We start from the raw sequence: 21,876 nt of genomic DNA, 5'->3' as shown, positions 1-21,876 counted from the left end.
TTAGAGCTTCACATGCGTGGAACTTGACCTGTGGTGTTTGGCAGTTAAATGCGATTAGAACAAATTATATTCCAAATTCTGATTATTTTTTTAGATCAGAAATTGATATATTCTCCGAACTTTATAGGATGAAATTGCCGGATTATGAAGGTAGAGAAAGCTTGATTAAATTTCTCAAAACTTATTCAGAGATTTATTTATTTATTTATTTATTTAAGTTCTTTTTTCTTTTCATTTCCATTTCCATCGAAGTGAAAGTTTATTTAAAAAGTTCAAATCTTATTTTAGTTCTTTAATTCTTATAAAAAAATTAATTAAATTTTTAATTTTTATTTAGCCTTCTAATTTTTAAAAATATCTAATTAGATATTTTCATACTAAACTTTCATTAAAATCATTCTACTTAAAATAAAATAGAGATGGAAATTATATATACACTAATTGATGTAATTGATTTAAACTTCAAAAAATAAAAGACTTTATATCTCCACGTCGTTAGGATAAATTTGGAAACTAGTTTGGATATACATGGTATGGGAAAGAGTAAAAAGATAGTGTGAACAGGGAGAAAAGTCAACGAAAGGAGGGGCACTTTATAATTAAAAATGCGAGGCAATAATTAGAGGAAGAAGGGAGAACAGCATTTTCATAATCACATTTTGAAGAATGGAAAATGAAGGGTGGGATAGGTGTTCTTGGTCTGCACGCACTCTGGTATCAATATTGGCTACAATAATTATCCTACTCCAACCAGATTACGGCATCGCTAAGCGACACCCACCCTGTCCTACTTCATCATGCGGCCAAATTCGCAACATAAGTTACCCATTTCGGCTCAAAGGCGACCCAGGTCAGTGCGGCGACCCAAGGTATGAGTTAGATTGCGTTAACAACGCCACTCTCTTACTAACCTTGTTGTCGGGAAAATACCATGTAAGAGATATCGACTACAACCAATACAGAATGGTTGTGATTGACCCGGGTCTAGAGGAGGAGGGCAATTGCTCCTTCATCCCTCGCAATTTCTTAACGGATCGTAATTTCGGATCACAACCGTTCAATTATGATTACTGGGTAATGGTGAGAGTAGGGTACTTGAACTGCGTGAATCCTGTGAGTGACGATCCACGATATGTTAAGGTGGAGAGGAGTGGATGTGGCAGCGGAGGGCACGTGTACGCTGTATTGGACGAGCCTTATGCGTATAGTGTGCAGGACATGAAGGTTGGGTGCGATCTAATGGTGGCTACTCTTTGGACACCGAAACAGAATGTTACCTACGCTTGTGATAGGAAGAACACCGAGACTATGTGCTCTCCAAGGGAGTTTGAAGTGCTTGAAAAATCACCGGCGGGGAATGTTACATACGATGATATCCATCGCATAATAAGTGAGGGATTTTGGTTGTCCTGGTTGCCCACTGTTTGCGAGAAACAATGTGGAAGGGGGGTGATGTGTCAGATTAGCAATGAGTCCAGAGGAGAAGTCTTCTGTATGAACCATTACTGTAATTACGCCTACCACACCCACAAGTGCGGTAAATTATCCACTTTCTCTATCCTTTTATTCCTTATTATTTCTATTACTATGCCATTATTTTATTTTATGATTTTTTAGGTTTAAAACACATTATATTTTATACTATTCTAGAAATCAAATATATACTGATTTTAATTTTAAAGTTATAAATTTAAGAACATGCACTTCCAAAATTTTTTAAATTATAATATAAAATATAATAAACTTATTAAAACTCCTTCTTGTATTAACAATTAGATTTTTTTTTCTAAATATGAACGATTAAAATTACTTTTTTTACTAATTCTACTAATTCACTTTTTTTATCATTTCAACAATTTCACTTCTTTTTTAATTTCATATTGGATAGTGTTGGTGTTGCAGTGGGTTGAGGGGAGGTGGTGGTAAGGCGATCAGCTTGTGTGGTATGATAAAAAGAGAAATTGTGAGAAGTAGGGATGGCAACGGGGCGGGGCGGGGACGGGTTTCACTATCCCATACCCATCCCCGCATAAAAAATTCATCCCATCCCCATACCCAAACCCAATGGGTATCAAACTTTTTTCCCATCCCCATCCCCACCGGGTAACGGGTATAATCTCGTACCCATACCCGTACCCATGTTCTAACTATTTCAATATTAATTTTTATAAAAGAAAAAAAATTACGGTAAAGAAAACATAATATTATGAAATATTCAATATTAGGAGGATTTTCTTCGATGCCAAATACATTAAAATAAATTATAATTGTTTATATTTTATATTAGAATACCAAATAAAATTTCATGTGAACCAAAACATTTATTAAATTTGCAAACTACAACATTAATGAACTTAGTTGATAAAATTAAAAAATATTTCAAAAAAGTATAAAAGGAAAACAAATATTCAAATTAAAATATATTTTAAATGTTTGTTTACTTCAATTTTTAAATTCTAATGAATCTCTTTTTTATACACTAATAAAAGTTATAATATATCACTTGATCAAAATGACACAAAGAACAAATATTCAAATTAAAATATATTTTAAATATTTGTTTACTTCAATTTTTTAAATTATAATGAATCTCTTTTTTATACACTAATAAAAAGTTATAATACATCACTTGATCAAAATAACACAAAAAACAAATAATAAACATAATAATAAAATTTTGACATAGATTTTGTATCTTTTGAACTTCAATATATGTTGCATAGTGACAAAAAAATATTCATAGAAATTACATTAAATTTTTATATTGTAGTAAATAAAAGTTATTTATACAATTAAAGTAAAAAAAATTACAGTATGATTAATAGTGAGTTATAAAATAACAAATAATTAGATAGAATATATCGAAATATTTTATTCTACATGATGAAAATAAACAATAAATAAAAATATTAAAAAACTAACAAATGTGTGTTTTAGAAATAATTTGAGAGACTATCGAAAGAAATCGCACAAAGGAAATCAAATGTATAATTAAGGTATGATAAAATGAAAAAAACCTTAGAGAACTAATTATTAAATTATGTTTGAAGTGGTTAAAAATAAATAGAAATATCATTAGTGACCAAAAAATTTATCATTAAATTACAAATAAATTAGTAATTAAATTGGTCACTAAATCAAGTACCGATTCGATCATTGAATCAGTCACTAATTTAGACAATAAATCAACTACTACCACCAATGACGAAAAATAGTGACTGATATGGGTTACTGACTAAATCAGTCACCATTTCATTTTTTCTTGTAGTGAATTATCATATACTATTCCTAAATATCATTATATATATATATATATATATATATATATATATATATATATATATATATATATATATATAAAATTTTAACCACTTCAAACAGAATTTAAAGTGAAACAATTACATTATGATATATTATTCTACATGATGAAAATAAAAACAATAAATAAAAATATTAAAAAACTAACAAATGTGTGTTTTAGAAATAATTTGAGAGACTATCGAAAAAAATCACACAAAGGAAATCAAATGTATAACTAAGGTATGATAAGACGAAAAATATCTCAGAGAACTAAGAAAACTTTTCAAATATCAACATATATACTTAATGGTTGAAAAATAACGAAAATTACTTTAATGAAACAAAAGAGTTCTTCAAATTAAACAAAAATTAATAATAATAATAATAATAAGTAAAGAATTTTTTTTATATTACCTTAAATTGAGAGTATAAACATTCTCATGTGAAAGGAAAATTTATAATAAATAAAAATATTAAAAAATAATATAAATATTCAAATGTAAGGCATAATTTTTTTTATTAACATACATTATTTTAACATAATTACATAAAGGTTATGATAAAATAAAAAATATATTGGAGATGAGAATGAGTTTAATGACAAATGAAATAATTAAAAGAAATAAAAAATAGAATATATATATATATATATATATATATGGGTTACTTGATTAATTGTGAATATTTTGATAATTTAAACGAGAATGAAGATATGGCGGGGACGGGTATTATGGCGGGTATATGTACATCCCCATACCCATCCCCATACCCAACTGAAAAAGTCGGGGATTCCCCATACCCATACCCATACCCAGTCAATGCGGGGATTCCCCGTCAAAACGGGGACGGTTCGGACAATACCCACGGGGACGGGTTTATTTGCCATCTCTAGTGAGAAGTAACATAAGCAAAGTTACCAAGACAATAATAACAAGTAATTAATGTTAATATTGTGGTAGGTGTGAGGGAAATGTAAAAGAAGGTGGTCTAGATTAGTTAAGAACAACAATTACAGTTAAAACAATAAAGAAGATCATTCTCTTGTTCTGCTATGCTGATTGAAGGTTGTCTTATCGGAAAAACAAAATTCATGTGCGTCATCATGTAAATTTTCTTACAATTGTGATCTTTTACTTATAGAAACAAGCCATTAATTTTTTTCTCTAAGTATGTTCATTAATTTTCTAAATTTCATATTCACACTATTGTTTTCCTGTGTTTCAGAACCTTGGCAAAAGATTTTCGGCTATATCCGAGGTAAGTAATTAATTATTTTTTTATTTATTTTAAATATCTTACAAATTAGATTCTTTTTAGTAGAGTTTATATTAAAAACCTTAGTTATATTAATTAACTCGTTTTTTTCTTCTAAAAGCGATTTGACTAACGAATTAACAAAGAATAATTAAAGAAAAAAAAATAACATGTTACTCTGCCCGGAGATGGGGATTACTCTCGCACGAGAGGATGGAACGTCGACGAAGCCGTCAATGTGTCAGATAAACTATAACTATGTTGAAAAATAGAGATCAAAATTAATATTTTTAAAAATATAAAGACCAAAAAATTTGGAGAAAGAATTATTTCCCTGCCACAAATATTAAACGCATAACGTTTCAATATATTGTTGTTTTTAACATTTATGCTTGAGTGGATACAGATCTAACAAGCTCTAATCAATTTGTATTTGTTTATTTATGATACTTAATGATTATTTTGTTAGGTGTTTGGAGTCAAAGCTGTTTTGTTAGTTTTGTTAGTTGACAGTTTTGATTGTTCCTTTAATCTCTGTTTCGTAACACTGCTGTATAAATATAACACATATTATGTTTCATTTTTTGAGTTGAATGACAGAAGTATTGTTTTCTGTAGTTTGTGTGTGCATCCTGTTTGTTACAATATATTTCCTTGTGGTTATGACGAGAAACACTTTTGTAACTTGCATTTGATAGAGTTAGGTGTATATAGTTCTTCAATTTATCTTTCTCAAGTCAAATAATCACTCAGCTCTTTCGTTTTCTAGAGTTCTTTTTATATACGTTTGCCAATTTTTGGATTGACACGATATTTATTCTTTTATATTTTTTATTTGCAGGTTATCTTCAAGGCATTATTTATGGTAAGATCCTTCTCTGTGATTCCTAAAACTTGAATTCACATCATAAAACAAGTTTCATTAGCTTATGCTCTTACTCATAGGGTGATCTATTATTTGTAGGAATAGGTAGCAGAATAACATTCAGCCAATACCCAGATGTGCAATATTTTGATGAAGGAATTTTCATAGGACGAAACGGTACATTAATATTTTTTGCAGCCAGATATCTGTTTGGAGTTGTACTTATTCTTGTGTTATTGATCTACAAATGGCGACGAAGACATTCTTCGATATATGAAAATATTGAAAATTTCTTGCTAGATAGCCATCTAAATCCCATCAGATACCAATACAATGAAATAAAAAAAATGACTAGAGGTTTCAAAGTGAAACTGGGTCAAGGAGGCTTTGGTGTTGTATATAAAGGAAAACTCCAGAGTGGATTGGAGGTAGCAGTAAAGATATTGAGCAAATCTGATGATGATGGACAGGATTTCATAAATGAAGTAGCTACTATTGGAACAATACATCATATAAATGTAGTGCGTCTAATTGGATATTGTGTTCATAGAAAAAAGTGTGCACTAGTTTATGAATTTATGTCAAATGGATCGTTGGATAAATACATTTTTTCCAAAGAAGAAGGCATTTGTTTAAGCTATGATAAAATACATGAAATATCTCTTGGAATAGCACGTGGGATTGCATATTTGCATCAAGGTTGTGATATGCAAATTTTGCATTTTGATATCAAGCCTCATAATATTCTTTTAGATGACAACTTTGTTCCAAAGGTTTCAGATTTTGGACTTGCAAAGCTACATGCTACAATTGATGGTGTTGTCAATATGACCGCAGCAAGAGGAACATTGGGTTACATGGCTCCAGAGTTATTTTATAACAATATGGGTGGGGTAACATATAAAGCTGATGTATATAGCTTTGGAATGCTTTTAATGGAAATGGCAAGTAAAAGAAGGAACTCAAATCCGGACGCAGAGCATTCAAGTCAACATTATTTTCCTTTTTGGATTTATGATCAATTTAAAAAAGCAAAACATGTTGACATGCAAGATGCTTCAGAAGAAGACAATATTCTAGTAAAAAAGATGTTCTTAGTTGCACTTTGGTGTATTCAATTAAAACCAAGTGATCGTCCTTCAATGAATAAGGTAATAATGATGCTTGAAGGGATGGCCGAAAGCCTTGAATTACCTCCAAGGCCTTCCTTTTATAAAGTTGAATCATATGAACATGATGACATTAGCTCTGATGTCGCCAACTACACTTACTCTACTAGTCACCATGGTGAAAGCCTAACAATGGATCACCATATAAGTAAGAAAACTTAAATTAAGTGTAATGTTGACAGGAGTAATGGATTAATGTTATAGGTTAGCCCTTGGATAAATTTATTTGGTATTAGTTATTTGTTGTAGACAATTATGGTTTTTCAAGTGTAAGAAGAGAAGTCTAACGTCATCAGTTCTATCTTGGTACTTTTCTTATTATAAAAGTAGTAAAGTATTTTCATGGTAAGACTTCAAAATCATTTCCTTTACTTTTATACTATTTTGGTGCTTGATAAAAAAATATGAGATAGGAAAAATAGTTCCTTCTTTAAGGTTTTATTAATAATTGTGTTTTCTATTTTCAAGAGAGGCACTACAAAAAAAATATTATTTAATGAAGGTTAATTTGTGGAGGTTATAAAAACCCTCCACAAATTAGCATTATTTAAAATAATTATGTTGGATTGTCTAAGTACTAAAATTAGTGGAGGTTTTAACAGTTTCTTGAAGAGGTCTATAACCTCCATAAATTATTTTACCTTTTTGATTTCCCTCCATTTTTTCAGCCTTTTCCTCCAATGTTTTACACGCTCACTAAAGCGTTTCCCTCAAATTTCCAAACCCGAGATTCTTATTTTCACTTTCGTTCTGAAAACTCTTTCATCAAATTGGCTTCATCATATCGATGTTCATCTTTGTCATCTTCGTACTTGCTCGTCGACCATTTTTCGTCATGTCCGTCCTCGCTCGTCAGTCGGTGCTCGTCGATCAATGCTCCTTGGTAGATGTTCAATCAGTCTCGCATTTCATTTGCATATCGTAAGTTAAACAAAAATTTTGATTTAGGGTTTTCATCCTTTGATTTAGGGTGCGTTTTTTATTTAGGATTTTCATCCACCGGTAGGTTTCATCATGTGAGTAATCCTCACGAGGCACTCCTCCTCTCTCTCAACCCACTCCGGTCTCTCCCTCACTCTTTGCAATCAATGTTGTTCTGTTTTTCTATTTCATTTTTTCGAATAACAATGATGTAATATCAGCAGGTGATATGGCTTTGCTAGGAAGAAAGTGATGACAAGTGAAGTGGCTTTGAACAGACAACGTTGAGAGAGGTCAAAGAGGAAATTCACATTACTTTTGGAATCCCGGTGAGTTATATATTATAATTTTGTATACGTGATTTTCAAGAGTTGGAAGTAAATTAATAAACCTTGTTTTCATTATATTTTCCAAAATATTCGTTGTGATGTTTTGATTATATATCAGTGTGCATTCACAAGAACATGTTCCAACCTACTGTTGTTGCATCTAATCCTTTGCAACTTAAGAAATATAGATTGCTTGAGATTTATATAGCATTGGTCCATCCATAAATGAAACTGAGATTTAATCAATTAATTTTCTAAGTAATACTGAATTTTAATGTTTTAAACTGGTTAAAATGTTCTCTCAAAAGTTGTGTATTAGTTGTTTTACCTGTTAGTTAAACAGGGGTCATGTAACAAGTATTCTACATTACGTATTTGCTAGAGTAATAAAAGCCCCAAAAGGTGTGTGATTAAGTGTGTTAATGATTTGGTCACATTCATTCACCCTTTTCCCTTTCAACTCTTTATCATGACTATTGGGGGTGCATATTAATGATTTATGCAGGTTAAGGTGAATGTGCTCATAGCCAACGATGTTTTTCTTCTCAACAAAGAGGTTAATGCACCAATCTACAACCCCGAAGATCTCAAAAACATTAAGAAGATAGTTGAAAGAGATGATGCATTTGAAGAACTTAAAGAATGGCACTCACTTGGGAGGGTTCCTGTTTTTTGCTGCATTGTGTGAGGTGCTGTATCAACTTTTAGACTAATGTTTAGCAATTATAGCATGTTTACATCTTATAAGTGATTTATCCCTTACTGTTTAATGTTCTATGTTGTGAGCACTGCACCGTATATGTTGTGAGCACTGAATCGTATGATATTGATGGCTGAATCGGATGTGATTTTAAGCAAGATTATTCTAAAAGTCAATATGATAACTATCATTCAGAAAATCCCTAACAGATCTTTATATGCATAGCACACAAATTTTTACTATATTAACTTTTATTATAATTTTTAACCCGTCATAGCATTGATTCAGATGAGTTATGCAATTTTTTTTATTCACTTGATGTTTCTCTGCCCAAATCTGAATATCTTTCTTTTGACAGGGAACTTTTTAGTAATAATATAACAGGGAAAATACCAATTGAGCTTGGGAGTTTGAGAAACTTGGTGAGCCTGGAGCTTAACTTGAACAAAATTACTGGTCCCATTCCAGAAGAAATAGGCAACCTTAAAAACCTACGTTTCATGTATGAATTGCTTTCCTTGATCTCATATCTTTAATCTGCAAAGCTTATGTAAATCAGTTTCAATTCTGTTTCTTCTTCTTTAGCATTCATAAGTTTTGCTTTCCTACATATTCGTCTATCTTCATTTGAGTTCCAACACATCTTCTTGCTACAGAGAAGAATAACTCTGCACAATTACATGACATAGATGCTTATACAACTTACAATCAAGTTATTGTAGCATTAGCACACACTCACTACACTTGCTACTCAATGATTGCTTTTGTTATCTTGTTTCGTCACTTTTATTATCTAGAAAACTAAATGGTTCTGCTCCCTGAACCAGGCGTCTCAACAATAACAACTTGTCAGGAAAAATTCCTATGCCTTTGACCAATCTCTATAAACTGCAAGTGCTGTGAGTTTTAATCCTCTGTCTACATTGCTATCAGCACTGTGTTATTTTATGTGTAACCTGACACATGTCATTGAATCTACTGATTTATCAAACAACAAATTAACTGGAGATGTCCCAACCAATGGTTCTTTTTCACTTTTTACTGCTATTAGATTGGTACAATTTAAACTTGTTAGTTTCCATAAGCATACTTGATGAACCACACTACTTTTGTTAGCCAACAACCATTTTGGTTCAGTAGAATCCCATCATATTTATGTGAACACATTACTATTACTATTAGTTTACTATATTTATATATACTAATAATATTATCAGGGATGAGATATCAAAATTTCATTCTCCCTTTTATTTGTCATTACAGTTTTATGAATAACCCCCTATTGAAATTTACAAGCCTTCAATCTCCACCAGCTGCCGCATCACTACCAACTCCTTCAGGTTTGTTGGTATCTGTTTTCTGGTTGGTAATGAATTTAATTTTTTAAACAATAACCTGACATAAAAATATAAGGTGAAAAAATATAAATCAAAATGTCCTCTGAATTATTTTGGTGGTATTCAGTTACGTTTCTTTAACATGATTCACACATTCCATTCCATTCCAAGTTAAAATATTTCTTTCACCTTTTTAACAATTGACACGTTCATGGTATTTTCACAAATGCTTATTCTGTAATTTTATGTATCATTTAATTTTTTGAAAATGCATGTGAACCTCATGAGCATATCCTTGAATCTGAATTTACATCTGCAGAACAATATGAATTTAATGAAGTGAGATTTGATTCAAAGGGCTGGGGTGGGTGGAGGATAGGAGATCCAAGGGGGTGCTTGGTAAAACAGTTTTTTTAATTATGTTTTTATTTTCTGTTCTATCATTTCTTGTTCAAAACTTTTAAAAGCAGGAATAATATTTTTGTAAGCAAGAGTAAAAATAGTGGATGAAATAAGAAAAGTTTTTAGTCATACGAAGGCCCTAAGGTGACATACATTTTGTTAACAATTTACCTATATTGTACTGAACAGTGTTGCTATGAATCACATTGGGTAGTTAGTTAAGGAATTAAATAAATTTTCAAAGTTTGTTTATATAAATATTAAAATGTGATCTGTTAGCTTCATTTTACATTGTTTGACTTGATTATTTGTGTTTTGTTACCAATATATAAATTTTTTTCTGTTTTGTTACCATTATTTAAATCTATTTCTGTTTTGTAAATCACTGGCAACACTCCAATGCCCGTAAACTGTGATTTATGCAATGTTAAGCTGTGATCTGCTAGTTTCAGTTCTCATTGTTTCATTTGATAATGTGTTGTTTCTTTACCAATACAGAAATATGTTTGTTTTTGGAAATCCCTGGCAACGCCCCAATGGAGCAAAGCATCAATGATCTAAGAGCAGAGATGGGAGTGGAGTCCTCTCCATCACCTGGGCCCACTGCTAAGCCAACAGAGGAGGAAACCAAGGAAGGGGGTTCAGCTTAAATGACGATTTGATTTCACTTGCTACATTTTTCATGTATTTCACTGTACAAGGATTTTGGTACTTTGCATCTATATATGTCTGCTGAAGTGGTTTGGAAAACAGAGTGCATCTAATCATTTGTACCTGCATTTTTTTAGAAATTTCATAACTATTACTTCTCATAATTTTACTGTTGATTGTTTTGAAAGCATGGTTAATAATCATATTGATTTTAGTGATAAGTATGTTGTGTGCACTGATTAGAGATTATATTGAAATTCACCCAATCCTAACAAAAAGGGTAAAGCTAGACCCTTGAAGAGAATTAGACTTGAGTTTCCACCCTTTTTGTCCTTTCTCATACCCAAGCTTCTAGAGATATGATGAATGCTCTTAAAACAACCTCCATTTGAGTTAAATGAAGCAAAACTCACCTTATTTCGTCATCGCACACGTTGTCGTTGTTGTTGGAGAAGGAAAACGAATGAACAATGGAAGAAAAAGGGTTTGGCTTAATGTTATAAAACACATTTGACTTATGACATAATGGGGGCCGACGTTATTTTGAAAATTGACGTCAGAGGGAGTTGAGAGCCGACGTCCCTTGACGTCAGGTGCAATGGGGGTCGACGTTAATTTTGACATTTTAATTGCAAAATTTACACCGATCATTTTTTACGTTGGCTGTTTTGTGGGTTTACGTTAAAATGGTGATGTTAAAAGCCCATTTTACACTAGTGAGTTATTCTTCTTGTTTTCTCATCTAAGTCAAAGTTCAGATAATAGGTTGAAGTACTTGAAAATTGGTCTTGTATTTCAACACTAATTTTATTGTGGAACCATACCAAAATTTAGAGAATACACAATTATCATGTGAGATCCTAAAAGTTATAATTAGGAAAATATACAAATATGATTAAATATTATAAATAAAACGATTTGTTAGTTTAATTTTATTTTAAAAGATTTTCTTAGAAATAAAATATAGTGAATAATATTTCAATTAAAAAAATATTAAAAAAATTTTATAAAAGATAATGGAATATTTTAATAATATGTATAGTTCAAATAATATTCTAAGGACAATATATATAATATATTATAAGAGTATAAATATGTATTACTAAATTTCTAATAACTTAGTTGTGAGATCAATGAATTTTGGCCTATTTCTTTAAGGTTTGGAGAAGAATAGTAAGTGTGAAATACGACCTATAGTAGTCATTAGGTTTTTATTAGTGATGAAGCTTTCGGGTACGTTATATTCAGATGATATCATTTCAGAATTAGTACTGTAAAATGAGCAGAGAGAAAAATATTAGGTTGTTGTGGAAATCACCCAAGGGTTTATATGGGCTCATGCCAAACCCATGGACTTTTCTCCCTGCACCTCCAAACATTTCTTCACCACCTCCAAAACTTTTTTAAATTTTCACTTTGTTCCTCAATTAAAAAAGTAAATACATTTTCTCTCCTATTTACGACACACTAACTAACCCCACCCCCAAGTTTTTTGCTCCTATGGATGTGGACATTCGATTTCGTATTTATTCTACGGATGTTGACATCTGGTACCTTTTTATTTTTATTTTTTACCTATTAGGGATGTCCACATCTGGTTGTCTTACTTTCTTTATCTACGGATGTTGACATTCGATACTTTTTTCTCAACTAGATCTCCACATCCAATGTTATGCTTCTATTTTTTTTTTATTTACAACTGAATCTCCACATGCGATGTTAGAAGCCAGATTAATAAATGTGAAATTGGATAAACATGTAGAAGCAATAGAGCATGCTTTAACAGTCTTACTAAAAGCCCTTACAAAGAGACAGGTTTGCATGGGAAGGTCCATAACTAAAAAAGTGAGGCAAACTAACATCCGATAGAGATATCTAACCAAGATTGTTCTGACAACATAAGCTTGTCACAATTTTTGGAAATGAAAAAAATTCTCAACTTTGTACATATAGGCTCAATGGGAAATTATGGCTTTTAGTGTTGTCAAGAATTTCCAACTTCTTCACATTAATGTCTGAGAAAGGTTTCAAGTCTTAAATTTCAGACTGAAGTGATTCCATTTCAAACATTTGGATGGAAGTGTACCTTTTTTTGGGTGACAAGATAGAAATGTAGTTGTCCATGCTTTGAATCTAACTTTGCCTTAAGACTATTGTTGGATAGGATGGAAGGGAATGTATCATAACGCATTATCTTTCACCTAATTGTTATTCTTTACACTATTCTTGATGAAAAAAAAAAGAAAACCAGGAATCAAGAAAAGCAAAAGTTGAGTTGGTGAATGAAGAAGTGAATGAAGAAATCGGGAGATAACGAGGATATATAGCTAGCACCAAGAAAAGTAATAACGGAGCATTCCATTATGGGTTTGTGGATTAACAACTTTCTTAGTGGCATAGAAAGAAAATGTTTGTTTAAGGGTTTCTGACAAAGGGAATTCAATTGCATGCCTTTATTTCATGTTTATAATCTGGCTTTTAACACCAGATGTGGAGATCTGGTTGAGAAAAGAAAATACCGAGTGTCGACATTCGTAGAATGAAGAATCAGATGTCGACATTCATAGATGAAAAAAAATACAAGACAACCGGATGTCAACATCTGTAGAACAAAACAAGGAACCAAATGTTGACATCCATAAGAGCAAAAAACATTGGTGTGAAGTTAGTTAGTGTGCATTAAATAGAAGAGAGAAAAATGTATTTACTTTTAAACGAGGGCAAAGTGGGAATTTAAAAAAGTTTTCGGGGTAGAGAAGAAATGTTTAGAGGTCCACTCCTATCCATAAGCTTCTTATAGTAGCAGGAGGGAATATGTCTCCTACTAAACGCACTCTTAAGGTCATTCCAGTATTGGACTTGAGGAACATTGTTGATTCTCTTCTCCCTTTCTAGGGATTTCTACCAATACATTGCATTGTCTTGAAAGCTTAAGGTAGCTAAGAACAATTTTCTTTCTTCAATAATTTGGTGGCAAGCAAAAAGTTGTTTCACCTTCATCTCCTAATCTAAATATGCCTCTACATTCTCTTTTCCATGGAAATGAGAGATGTTTATATTAATATCTCTTAGGGTTCCCTATGGTTTTAATCCTTTCTAGTTCTTCTTTGTAGTGGAGGAGAAGGTTGATAGTAATTTCCAAATAGTCTACTTTCCTCCTCATTGTGTATGAAAAGTATTGGAGTCTTAAAACTTCTTTTGGAATAGCTCCTACTCCTTATGTCTTCGCCTAAGCTCTTCTTTCAAAGTGGCAAGATGTTGATCTTTCTCCATTCTATCCTTCTTTTTTAAAAGAGATTCTTGCATTTTTGAAATTTTTAGTGATTTTAGTTCTTTGGCCAAATGATTCAAACTTGGTGGAGCCTCATAACTAGATTCACTATCAATTTGATAAGAAGGTGCCTTAACCATCTTAGAATTTTCTTTGTTTATAAATAATATTAATAATACAATTTTATAAATTATTAATCTTTAATGTTTAATAACATTTTTTTAAAGATAATATAAAAAATTAATTTTATTAATAATAATATTTATTTGAAAATTTTATGATATAATTATTAATATAATTTAATAGTTTATAGTACATCTATTTAAAATATAATTTAATATAATTTATAATAACATCTATTCAGAAAATATTACTAAAATTTATAAAATTTATCTATAACATTTTTAATAATTATAATAAAGAAAGTGTAATGATCTATGAGTTTTTTAAAAATGTTACAATACTAGTTTTTCTACCCGTGCAATGAACAGGGTTTTTTTGTAGATGTAATATTTTTGGTAATTGCAATGAACAATGAGTGCTATCCAATAATCTATATGATGAAAATATGATGTCTTTAAAAAAATAGCAATTGTATGATACATAAAATAAATCAATTAAGAACCTAATAAGAAACATATTGTTGTTGCTTTGAGAAGCATTGTTGCTTTATTTACTTTTTTCTTTTGTTGTCTATTTTTTATCTGCAACAACCAACAACAAAAAAATGACTAATACAAATGAGCACTTTATAACGAAGTGTTACCAAATTACACCTCTTTGTTCAAGTTGTTTTCAATGATAACAATTCAAGAAGAAGCAAAGATATAAATAAGTTAATTATGTTTATACAAATGAATCAGCTAAAATAAGAATAAAAAATAATCAATTACATGCCTATAATGTCTTATTTGTTAAACAGCTTCAAAAACTGCTTTGTACACAATGTTTTTAGTTTTTTTTGGAACTTGTTTTCAAATGGTTGTATGACTTCAAAAGTGCAGGATATCAACAGAATAAAAATAAATCTTTGATATAAGAAGAATTAGGTAATAAATAGAAGACTCGCTAAACTCCAACTCGGTTAATGGTTGCCTCTGTATAACAATTTGAATAATTTATCATTGTCAAGTTCGAGTCAAAAATATAGACATATTAAAAAATATCAATTTCAACTTAGTTAAGTCCAATCAAACCTGATATGTTGGTACTTTCAAAAGCATTGTTGTTGTGTTTAATTTGTTTGTTCTGTTGTCTTATTTTTTATCTGCAACAATAAAAAATTCACTGATACAGAAGAACAGTTTATAAAGAAGTGTTACCAAATTACACCTCTTTGCTCAAGTTGTTTTCAAAATACATTTGTAGAATGAGATGTTACAAACTTACATCAATATTTATTACTTCTTGAATTCAACCTTTGTTGTAGCGCCATCTTCCTTGTAAGCCTTGCATTTTGGACAATGATTTTGCTCCAGTCCAGAACAGAACATGCAATGCTTTGAAAGATAACAATTGAAGTAGAAGCAAAAAGATAAATAAGTTGATCTATGTTTATACAAACGAATCAGATAAAATCTAAATAAAAAATAATAAATTACATACCTATAATCTCTTCTTTGTCAAAGAGTTTCAAAAATTTATTTGTACACAACATTTTTAGTTTTGTTCGTGACATTTCCATCTTCATCCAGTATAAGTATTTTCAATCCTCTTTTGGTTTTTACTCTAAAAATTGCAACATATAGCTGGCCATGTGTGAATACAGGACGTGGAAGATAAAGACCGACTCTTGAAAGCGTTTGTCCTTGACTTTTGTTAATCGTCATTGCAAAACATAAGGATATTGGAAACTGTCTTCTTTGAAATTTGAAAGGCAACCCTGAATCAGATGGAACTAAATTCATTCTTGGTATAAAAGTTATGTCACCAATGTTTTTTCCAGTAATTATAGTTGTAGAGATTACATTCTTGCCTAAATGGTTAACTTGCAATCTTGTGCCATTGCAAAGACCTTTCGCTTGATCAATATTTCTCAAGAGCATAATTGGCACACATGTTTTCAACTTCAGTTTATGATTTGGTATCCCTGAACGTTTGATATCATTTAAGAATTCATATGTAAACCATTCAGATTGAACTTCATCTTGTTCATCAGATTGGCAAGGTGTATCTGAACATAAATAAGTTACCTCTTCACCACCTAATAAAGACAACATGAATTCATTTACTTCCTCTACAAAATCATTTGTTGGGCACAAGATTGCTCCATCATCAAAATAATCAGGCTTCATCATGTTAACCACAACTTGAGGATAAACAAATTCAACCAATGACAGTAAAGGTAACTCTGTATTTGCAATCAACAGCTATTTTGAAATCTCAACCATGCACTCGCCATTCTCATTTAAATGCATGTCTCTATCTCCAATCTTCAATATCTAATCAGCAAATTCTTTGATATCATTGGCTGTTTGAGTATCTGTTGTAATACTTAATCTCATGTTCTTGGAGAGTTTGAGCACTTGACAACACTTCCATAACTCAGAATAGTTGATTGTTGATTTGATGATATCAAACCTAGATCCTTTCTTGATAACAAGTAAAATTTTCCTGAAGTCACCTCCCAACACAAAGACTTTACCACCAAATGGTTTTGCATTATTGGCATCATCAACATTTTTCATAATATCTCTTAGTGTTCTATCAAATGCCTCAAAGCACATTCTATTCATCATTGGTGCTTCATCCCAGATAATCAGATTGGTTGTCATCAAAAGTTTAGCATAGAGACTACCTTGACCTATGTTGCATGTTGATTCATCATTAATTAACAGTGGGATGCAGAAGATAGAGTGTGGTGTTTTTTCACCAGGAAGTAGTAAAAAAGTAATTCCACTTGATGCTATGTTCAAAATAATCATGCTCTTGCTTCTTAGAGCAGCTGACAATGTCTTCCACATAAAAGTTTTCCTTGTACCACCATAGCCATATAAAAAGAAGAGTCCTCTCTTTTTTGAAAGAATTGTTGTCATGAAATCCTCATATACATGAACTTGTTCATCATTGAGTGCTTTGAACAAAATGTCATGTTCTTTGGCCATGTTTTCTTTATTATATTGCAGGTCATCAACAATAAATCTATTCTGGAACGTATGTAGATCTGAAATATCAAGTTGAGGTAATGAAGGATAATCTTTCAAACATCTACCATTTGACATTAGCATTTCTTGTATTTGAAGCATACAAATTTTCTATAATTCAGCATCTTCAATTTGAAGACCTGCATAAAAAAGTTAATGCAATCAGAAATTATATTTTTATTCATTTAAAGAAATGACAATATACAATATCTGGTAAGTTCATGTCCTTTCTTTTTTAATACAAAATTCCATCACATAAGACACTCTAAGTAGAATTCCAAGCTACATTAGGGTTAGAAATTGTATTCATCGATAATAAAGTAACAAATAATCTTCTAAGTTCATAGCCAGAAGCAAATTCACTTGCTTCTTTGATTGCATCAATATATTCTTTGTCGTCAGCCAAGCATCCCAAAGCATAGCATGCTTCTTGGTAGGTTTCATAAAATTGACCATCAATGGTCTTTATGCTGTCATAATCAATACAACCTTTTTGAATGGTGAGTAATATCCTCAAATAATAAAGGTCTCTAGAGCCAAGTGATGAGTTCAAACATTTAATATTTAAATTTGGGGATTTAATTGAATTTTCTGTGCTTAAAGATTGATTTAATTAGGATTTGTGATTATTGGATTTATTGAGTAAGTTTGGTAAAAGTGGCTTAAAAATTGATTTTAGTTGCATAAAATATTATTGGATATTCTAACGTTTGTTAATGCAGTTGGAATTTATTTTTTGGTCATTAATAGTGTGGATTTAAAATATTCAAAGTTACAAAATAAGTTCAAAATCAGGAAATTCTAGAAAAGAATAAATCAGGAGCTAAATGCACCCCCATATTTTATTTGCACACTCCTTCTAAAGTGGACCACCAAAAACCTGTTCTGCACCCCCAGTTTTCACTAAGTTGCACCCCTCCTACCACTTAAACTCCACTCAATGTTATGTGGCAATCCCCACCTTTTAAAATTAGCCAACCAGAACAAGCCACGTGTCATAATCCTCCACTCACCAAATTGACCAGTCAGATCTTGCCACGTCATGAAACCCTAACCCTAATTTTCCTCCTCTCCTTCCATCACCATGGCAGCCGCCACCCTAGCCGCCAATCCCGCTAGAGTTCGGAGCAGCGCCGTCACGAACACCACCACACCTCTTCGTTCTCGCCGGCAGCCACTACGTCCATCTTCCCACTGCCACCGCCACCATTCATCTCGCTGCGAACACCACCACGAACTTCAAACCATTCTGCGCGAGCCACCATCAACCACCGCGCCGGAGACCACACAGCAGCCAACCTACAACAGATCCAGCAACTCTACAACAGCGCATCACCACGCTTCTCCCACCTTCACGTAATCTTCTCCGCGAGCGAGAGCAACCAGAAATCCGACCACCATCATCGCGACGCCATCTCCGTCCACACGCAACAACAGCAGTCACCATGAATAAAATGCAGAAGCGGCGCGGCTACCACTGCGAGTTCGTTCACCAGCCGCAGCAGTTCGAACCTACACTTCAGCACCATCACAGCAGCGCCTGCAGCAGCGGAGAAGCAACATCCATGGCAGCGAACACTTTCAGATTCACGCATCCGAGTACCACCACGAGTAGCAGTGGCACCAGCACCATGGCAGTTCTGCAGCAACAGCAGCGCGGACTCCATCACTGCAACTTCAAGCCCCCATGAACCACCACACCATTTTCGCGCAGCCAGATCGGAGAAGAAGAGCTCGCCGAAAAACGGCAGCAGCAGCCGTCACAGCACCTTCGCAGCCAAAGTGTGAGAGAAACCCTAATTCTGGAGAGAGAGTCTGAACTGCCACGTGTCAGCATCTGATAGGACAGTCAAACTGGTCAACTGGTCAACACTGGTCAACTGTCAAAGTCAGCAGTCAACTCTGGTCAAAACTGCAAAAATGGTTAAATGAGAGGGGTAGAATTTGAAATTGGACAGGAATTAAGTTGCTAATTAATTAAATAAAAATAAAAGATTTTAGCAACTGATAGATAAAGCCCAAAGTCCAGTTGAATCCTATATAAAGAGACTTAAGGGAGTAGAAACGATTGACAACTTAGACAACTTAGAACTCTCTGGTTTTGGCAGATACCGTCTCCACCACATCTCTCATTCTTTCTTTTATTTTCTTTCCTTCATATCATGTATTCCATCAAAGCCATGGAGGGCTAAGCTTTTAGGGTTGATTCCACTATAATTTCTTAACTGGATTCTGAGGTTAGATGAATTTATGTGTTTGTTATTTTGATTATTGTTGTGGTTTTTGTTTATCTATGTCCTTTGCTTCTTAATCGAATAGAAAATAATGATTTTAAATCTACATGCATGCTAATCATATGAGTTAAAAGGTTTTTAAATTAAATTGAGACTTTACTTTGATTTTATTTAGAAACTTTCATTTGATTAAATAAGTTTTTGCCAATAATTGAGACTTTACTTTGATTAGTGGTAATTACTTTAACTAAAATTAGTCAAGACTTTACTTTCATTAATTAAGTTTTCTATTTGGTGAAGAAACAAAGGAATAGACATGATTAGGCATAGTCAAATTAATTGAGATTGTACTTTGATTGAATTTACTATGGAAAATCTAACAATTCTCACTTTTAATTGAGATTGTACTTTGATTAAAAGTGAGGATGCCAACAAATGAATTGAGTCTTTACATTGATTGATTTGTAAATCAACAACAATAATTAATTTAACAATAACCTCTAGATAACCAATGAAGAATCTTATTTAGAAAAAGTAGTGGAATTGACCTATTTACTATTACTGTGTTTACAATCTTCCGTGTCATTTTCTTTGCACATCAAAATCCCCCTATTTTTATAGTTGCTAGTTTTAATTGCACTTTTAAGAATCAAATATTTGAGATCAATTCCGTATTCGTTGTGAGACGACTCAGGGTTATCTTAACCCTAACTATTTTGTTCACTACTAACTGGCAATACTTAAGTTGCTAAAGTAGTGGTAATTTGATCGCCTAACGACAGCGATATCACCAAGAGAAATATAAGTAAGTCTGCCAATGTTGTAGCTTTTCTTCCTTGGTTTCCATTCTTTTTCTTTAGCAAACCACACAAATTTGCTTGGAAATTTTGAATAAGTCAATTATTTTCCTTCTGTACAAATTTTGTTAGCCTCAAAACAAGCTAGAAACATTGTATTAGTATTTTCATATGTGTTGAAGACCAAATTAATATCATCATTATCTTTAAACAAAGTTGATTATTGGCCAGGAAGATGGAATGTCAATCTCTGAACAAGAGGCCATCTGTGATGGATGTCAAAAGCAAATATTTGCCAAACTGCTTCACATGGTGACAGATACCTACAATCGTAATACCTCTTGATCTCATCAATAATGCTTGATTTGTTAGATTTTGTAGAGTTGTTGCTTATTTTAAGAGTAGCTTTGTCAGGACCTTTGTTCACATATTTGAACAAATACATTATTGAATTGGTCTTGTTGCAATACTCTGTATTGACGTGAGTTTGATACCTCATTAGAAGAGGTGGATTGTAAGGAACAACACTTCTATTGTCAAGCTTAATTCCATTCTTCTCAACAAATCTACCATTATCAAGTCTTCTATAACATGGATATCCTTCTTCATCAATTAAAGTTGAAGATGTGAATTTTTTTGGATAAAATTTAGAACATCTACCTTCCTTCATGTATGGTGAATTATATCTTGCAGGTCTGCATGGCCCATGGATCATGTAACTTGAAACAACTTTTTTGAATTTGGGGTAAAAATCTGCATTGGGCAATTCAGCTGATATTACTTTATCAATATCAGTTGGATTTTTCAATTTGCTTTCTCCATCCAACCCCAAAAGTATATGGGCATGAGGTAATCCTCTTCTTTGGACTTCTACTATGTACATTCCTGGATATATGAAAAAAGAATGAAATTAGTTGTAAGAATTTCATTTCATCAATATGTATATAATGTATATTATTTGATACAAAACATATCTGTAGTGGTTTTTCCAAAGAAATCCTTCGTTTTAAAATCTATCATCATTTCATCAAGCTTCATTTTGAAGACCCTACATACAATATCATGTTTGTCTAAAGCGGATAACCCTTTGGCCAAAACAAACTCTCTTATTTCATTCCAATTCATATTGCATGTTATAGTAATGAACAAATTAGGATATCCAAATTTTTTATAAATGGCCATAACATCTTGACAATTGTTGAACATGTATCTGGTAACGTCTTTCTATTAAAGAAGGATTTGTCTCTCCTCTATTAACAGCCTCTTGTAATCCATTAAGAATGTCACAATGAATTAACTTTTGATTGCTTTAATGAAAGACAACCGTTGTGCTTCAACCATTGTATAACAATCAACCAAAAACTGTTGGAACAATCGACATGCATTGACAATATTACCAGATTCTGTAGATCTTTGTTGTATTCTGAATGCAATAAATTCTCGCAAAGAAATTCGAACTCTCACCCTTGATTTACTTTTTGAATGAGATTCTCTTATTGAAAT

General features: G+C 32.0%; 1 protein-coding gene across 6 annotated transcripts; it reads left to right on the top strand.

The window, feature by feature from the left end:
• Positions 1–614: 614 nt before the first annotated feature.
• LOC114194365 (LEAF RUST 10 DISEASE-RESISTANCE LOCUS RECEPTOR-LIKE PROTEIN KINASE-like 2.1) lies at positions 615–11,027 on the top strand. 6 transcript variants are annotated; one of them, XM_028084538.1, is made up of 10 exons: positions 615–1,537; positions 4,525–4,557; positions 5,396–5,419; positions 5,519–6,570; positions 7,734–7,838; positions 8,344–8,527; positions 8,897–9,040; positions 9,366–9,437; positions 9,802–9,878; positions 10,776–11,027. In XM_028084538.1, the coding sequence occupies exons 1-5, from the start codon at positions 667–669 to the stop codon at positions 7,749–7,751; spliced, it is 1,998 nt and encodes a 665-aa protein (XP_027940339.1). In that variant the 5' UTR covers positions 615–666; the 3' UTR covers positions 7,752–7,838; positions 8,344–8,527; positions 8,897–9,040; positions 9,366–9,437; positions 9,802–9,878; positions 10,776–11,027. The 6 variants fall into 6 exon arrangements, with proteins under 6 accessions (XP_027940339.1, XP_027940338.1, XP_027940334.1 ...); XM_028084537.1 differs by having other exon boundaries at positions 7,731–7,838; XM_028084533.1 differs by having other exon boundaries at positions 5,519–6,736.
• Positions 11,028–21,876: the final 10,849 nt, after the last annotated feature.

The sequence above is a fragment of the Vigna unguiculata genome, chromosome 8, assembly GCF_004118075.2.
Source record: "Vigna unguiculata cultivar IT97K-499-35 chromosome 8, ASM411807v1, whole genome shotgun sequence".
Lineage (NCBI taxonomy): Eukaryota > Viridiplantae > Streptophyta > Magnoliopsida > Fabales > Fabaceae > Vigna > Vigna unguiculata.
The sequence above is the reverse complement of the archived record's forward strand: the minus strand, read 5'-3'. Positions and strand labels throughout refer to the sequence as shown.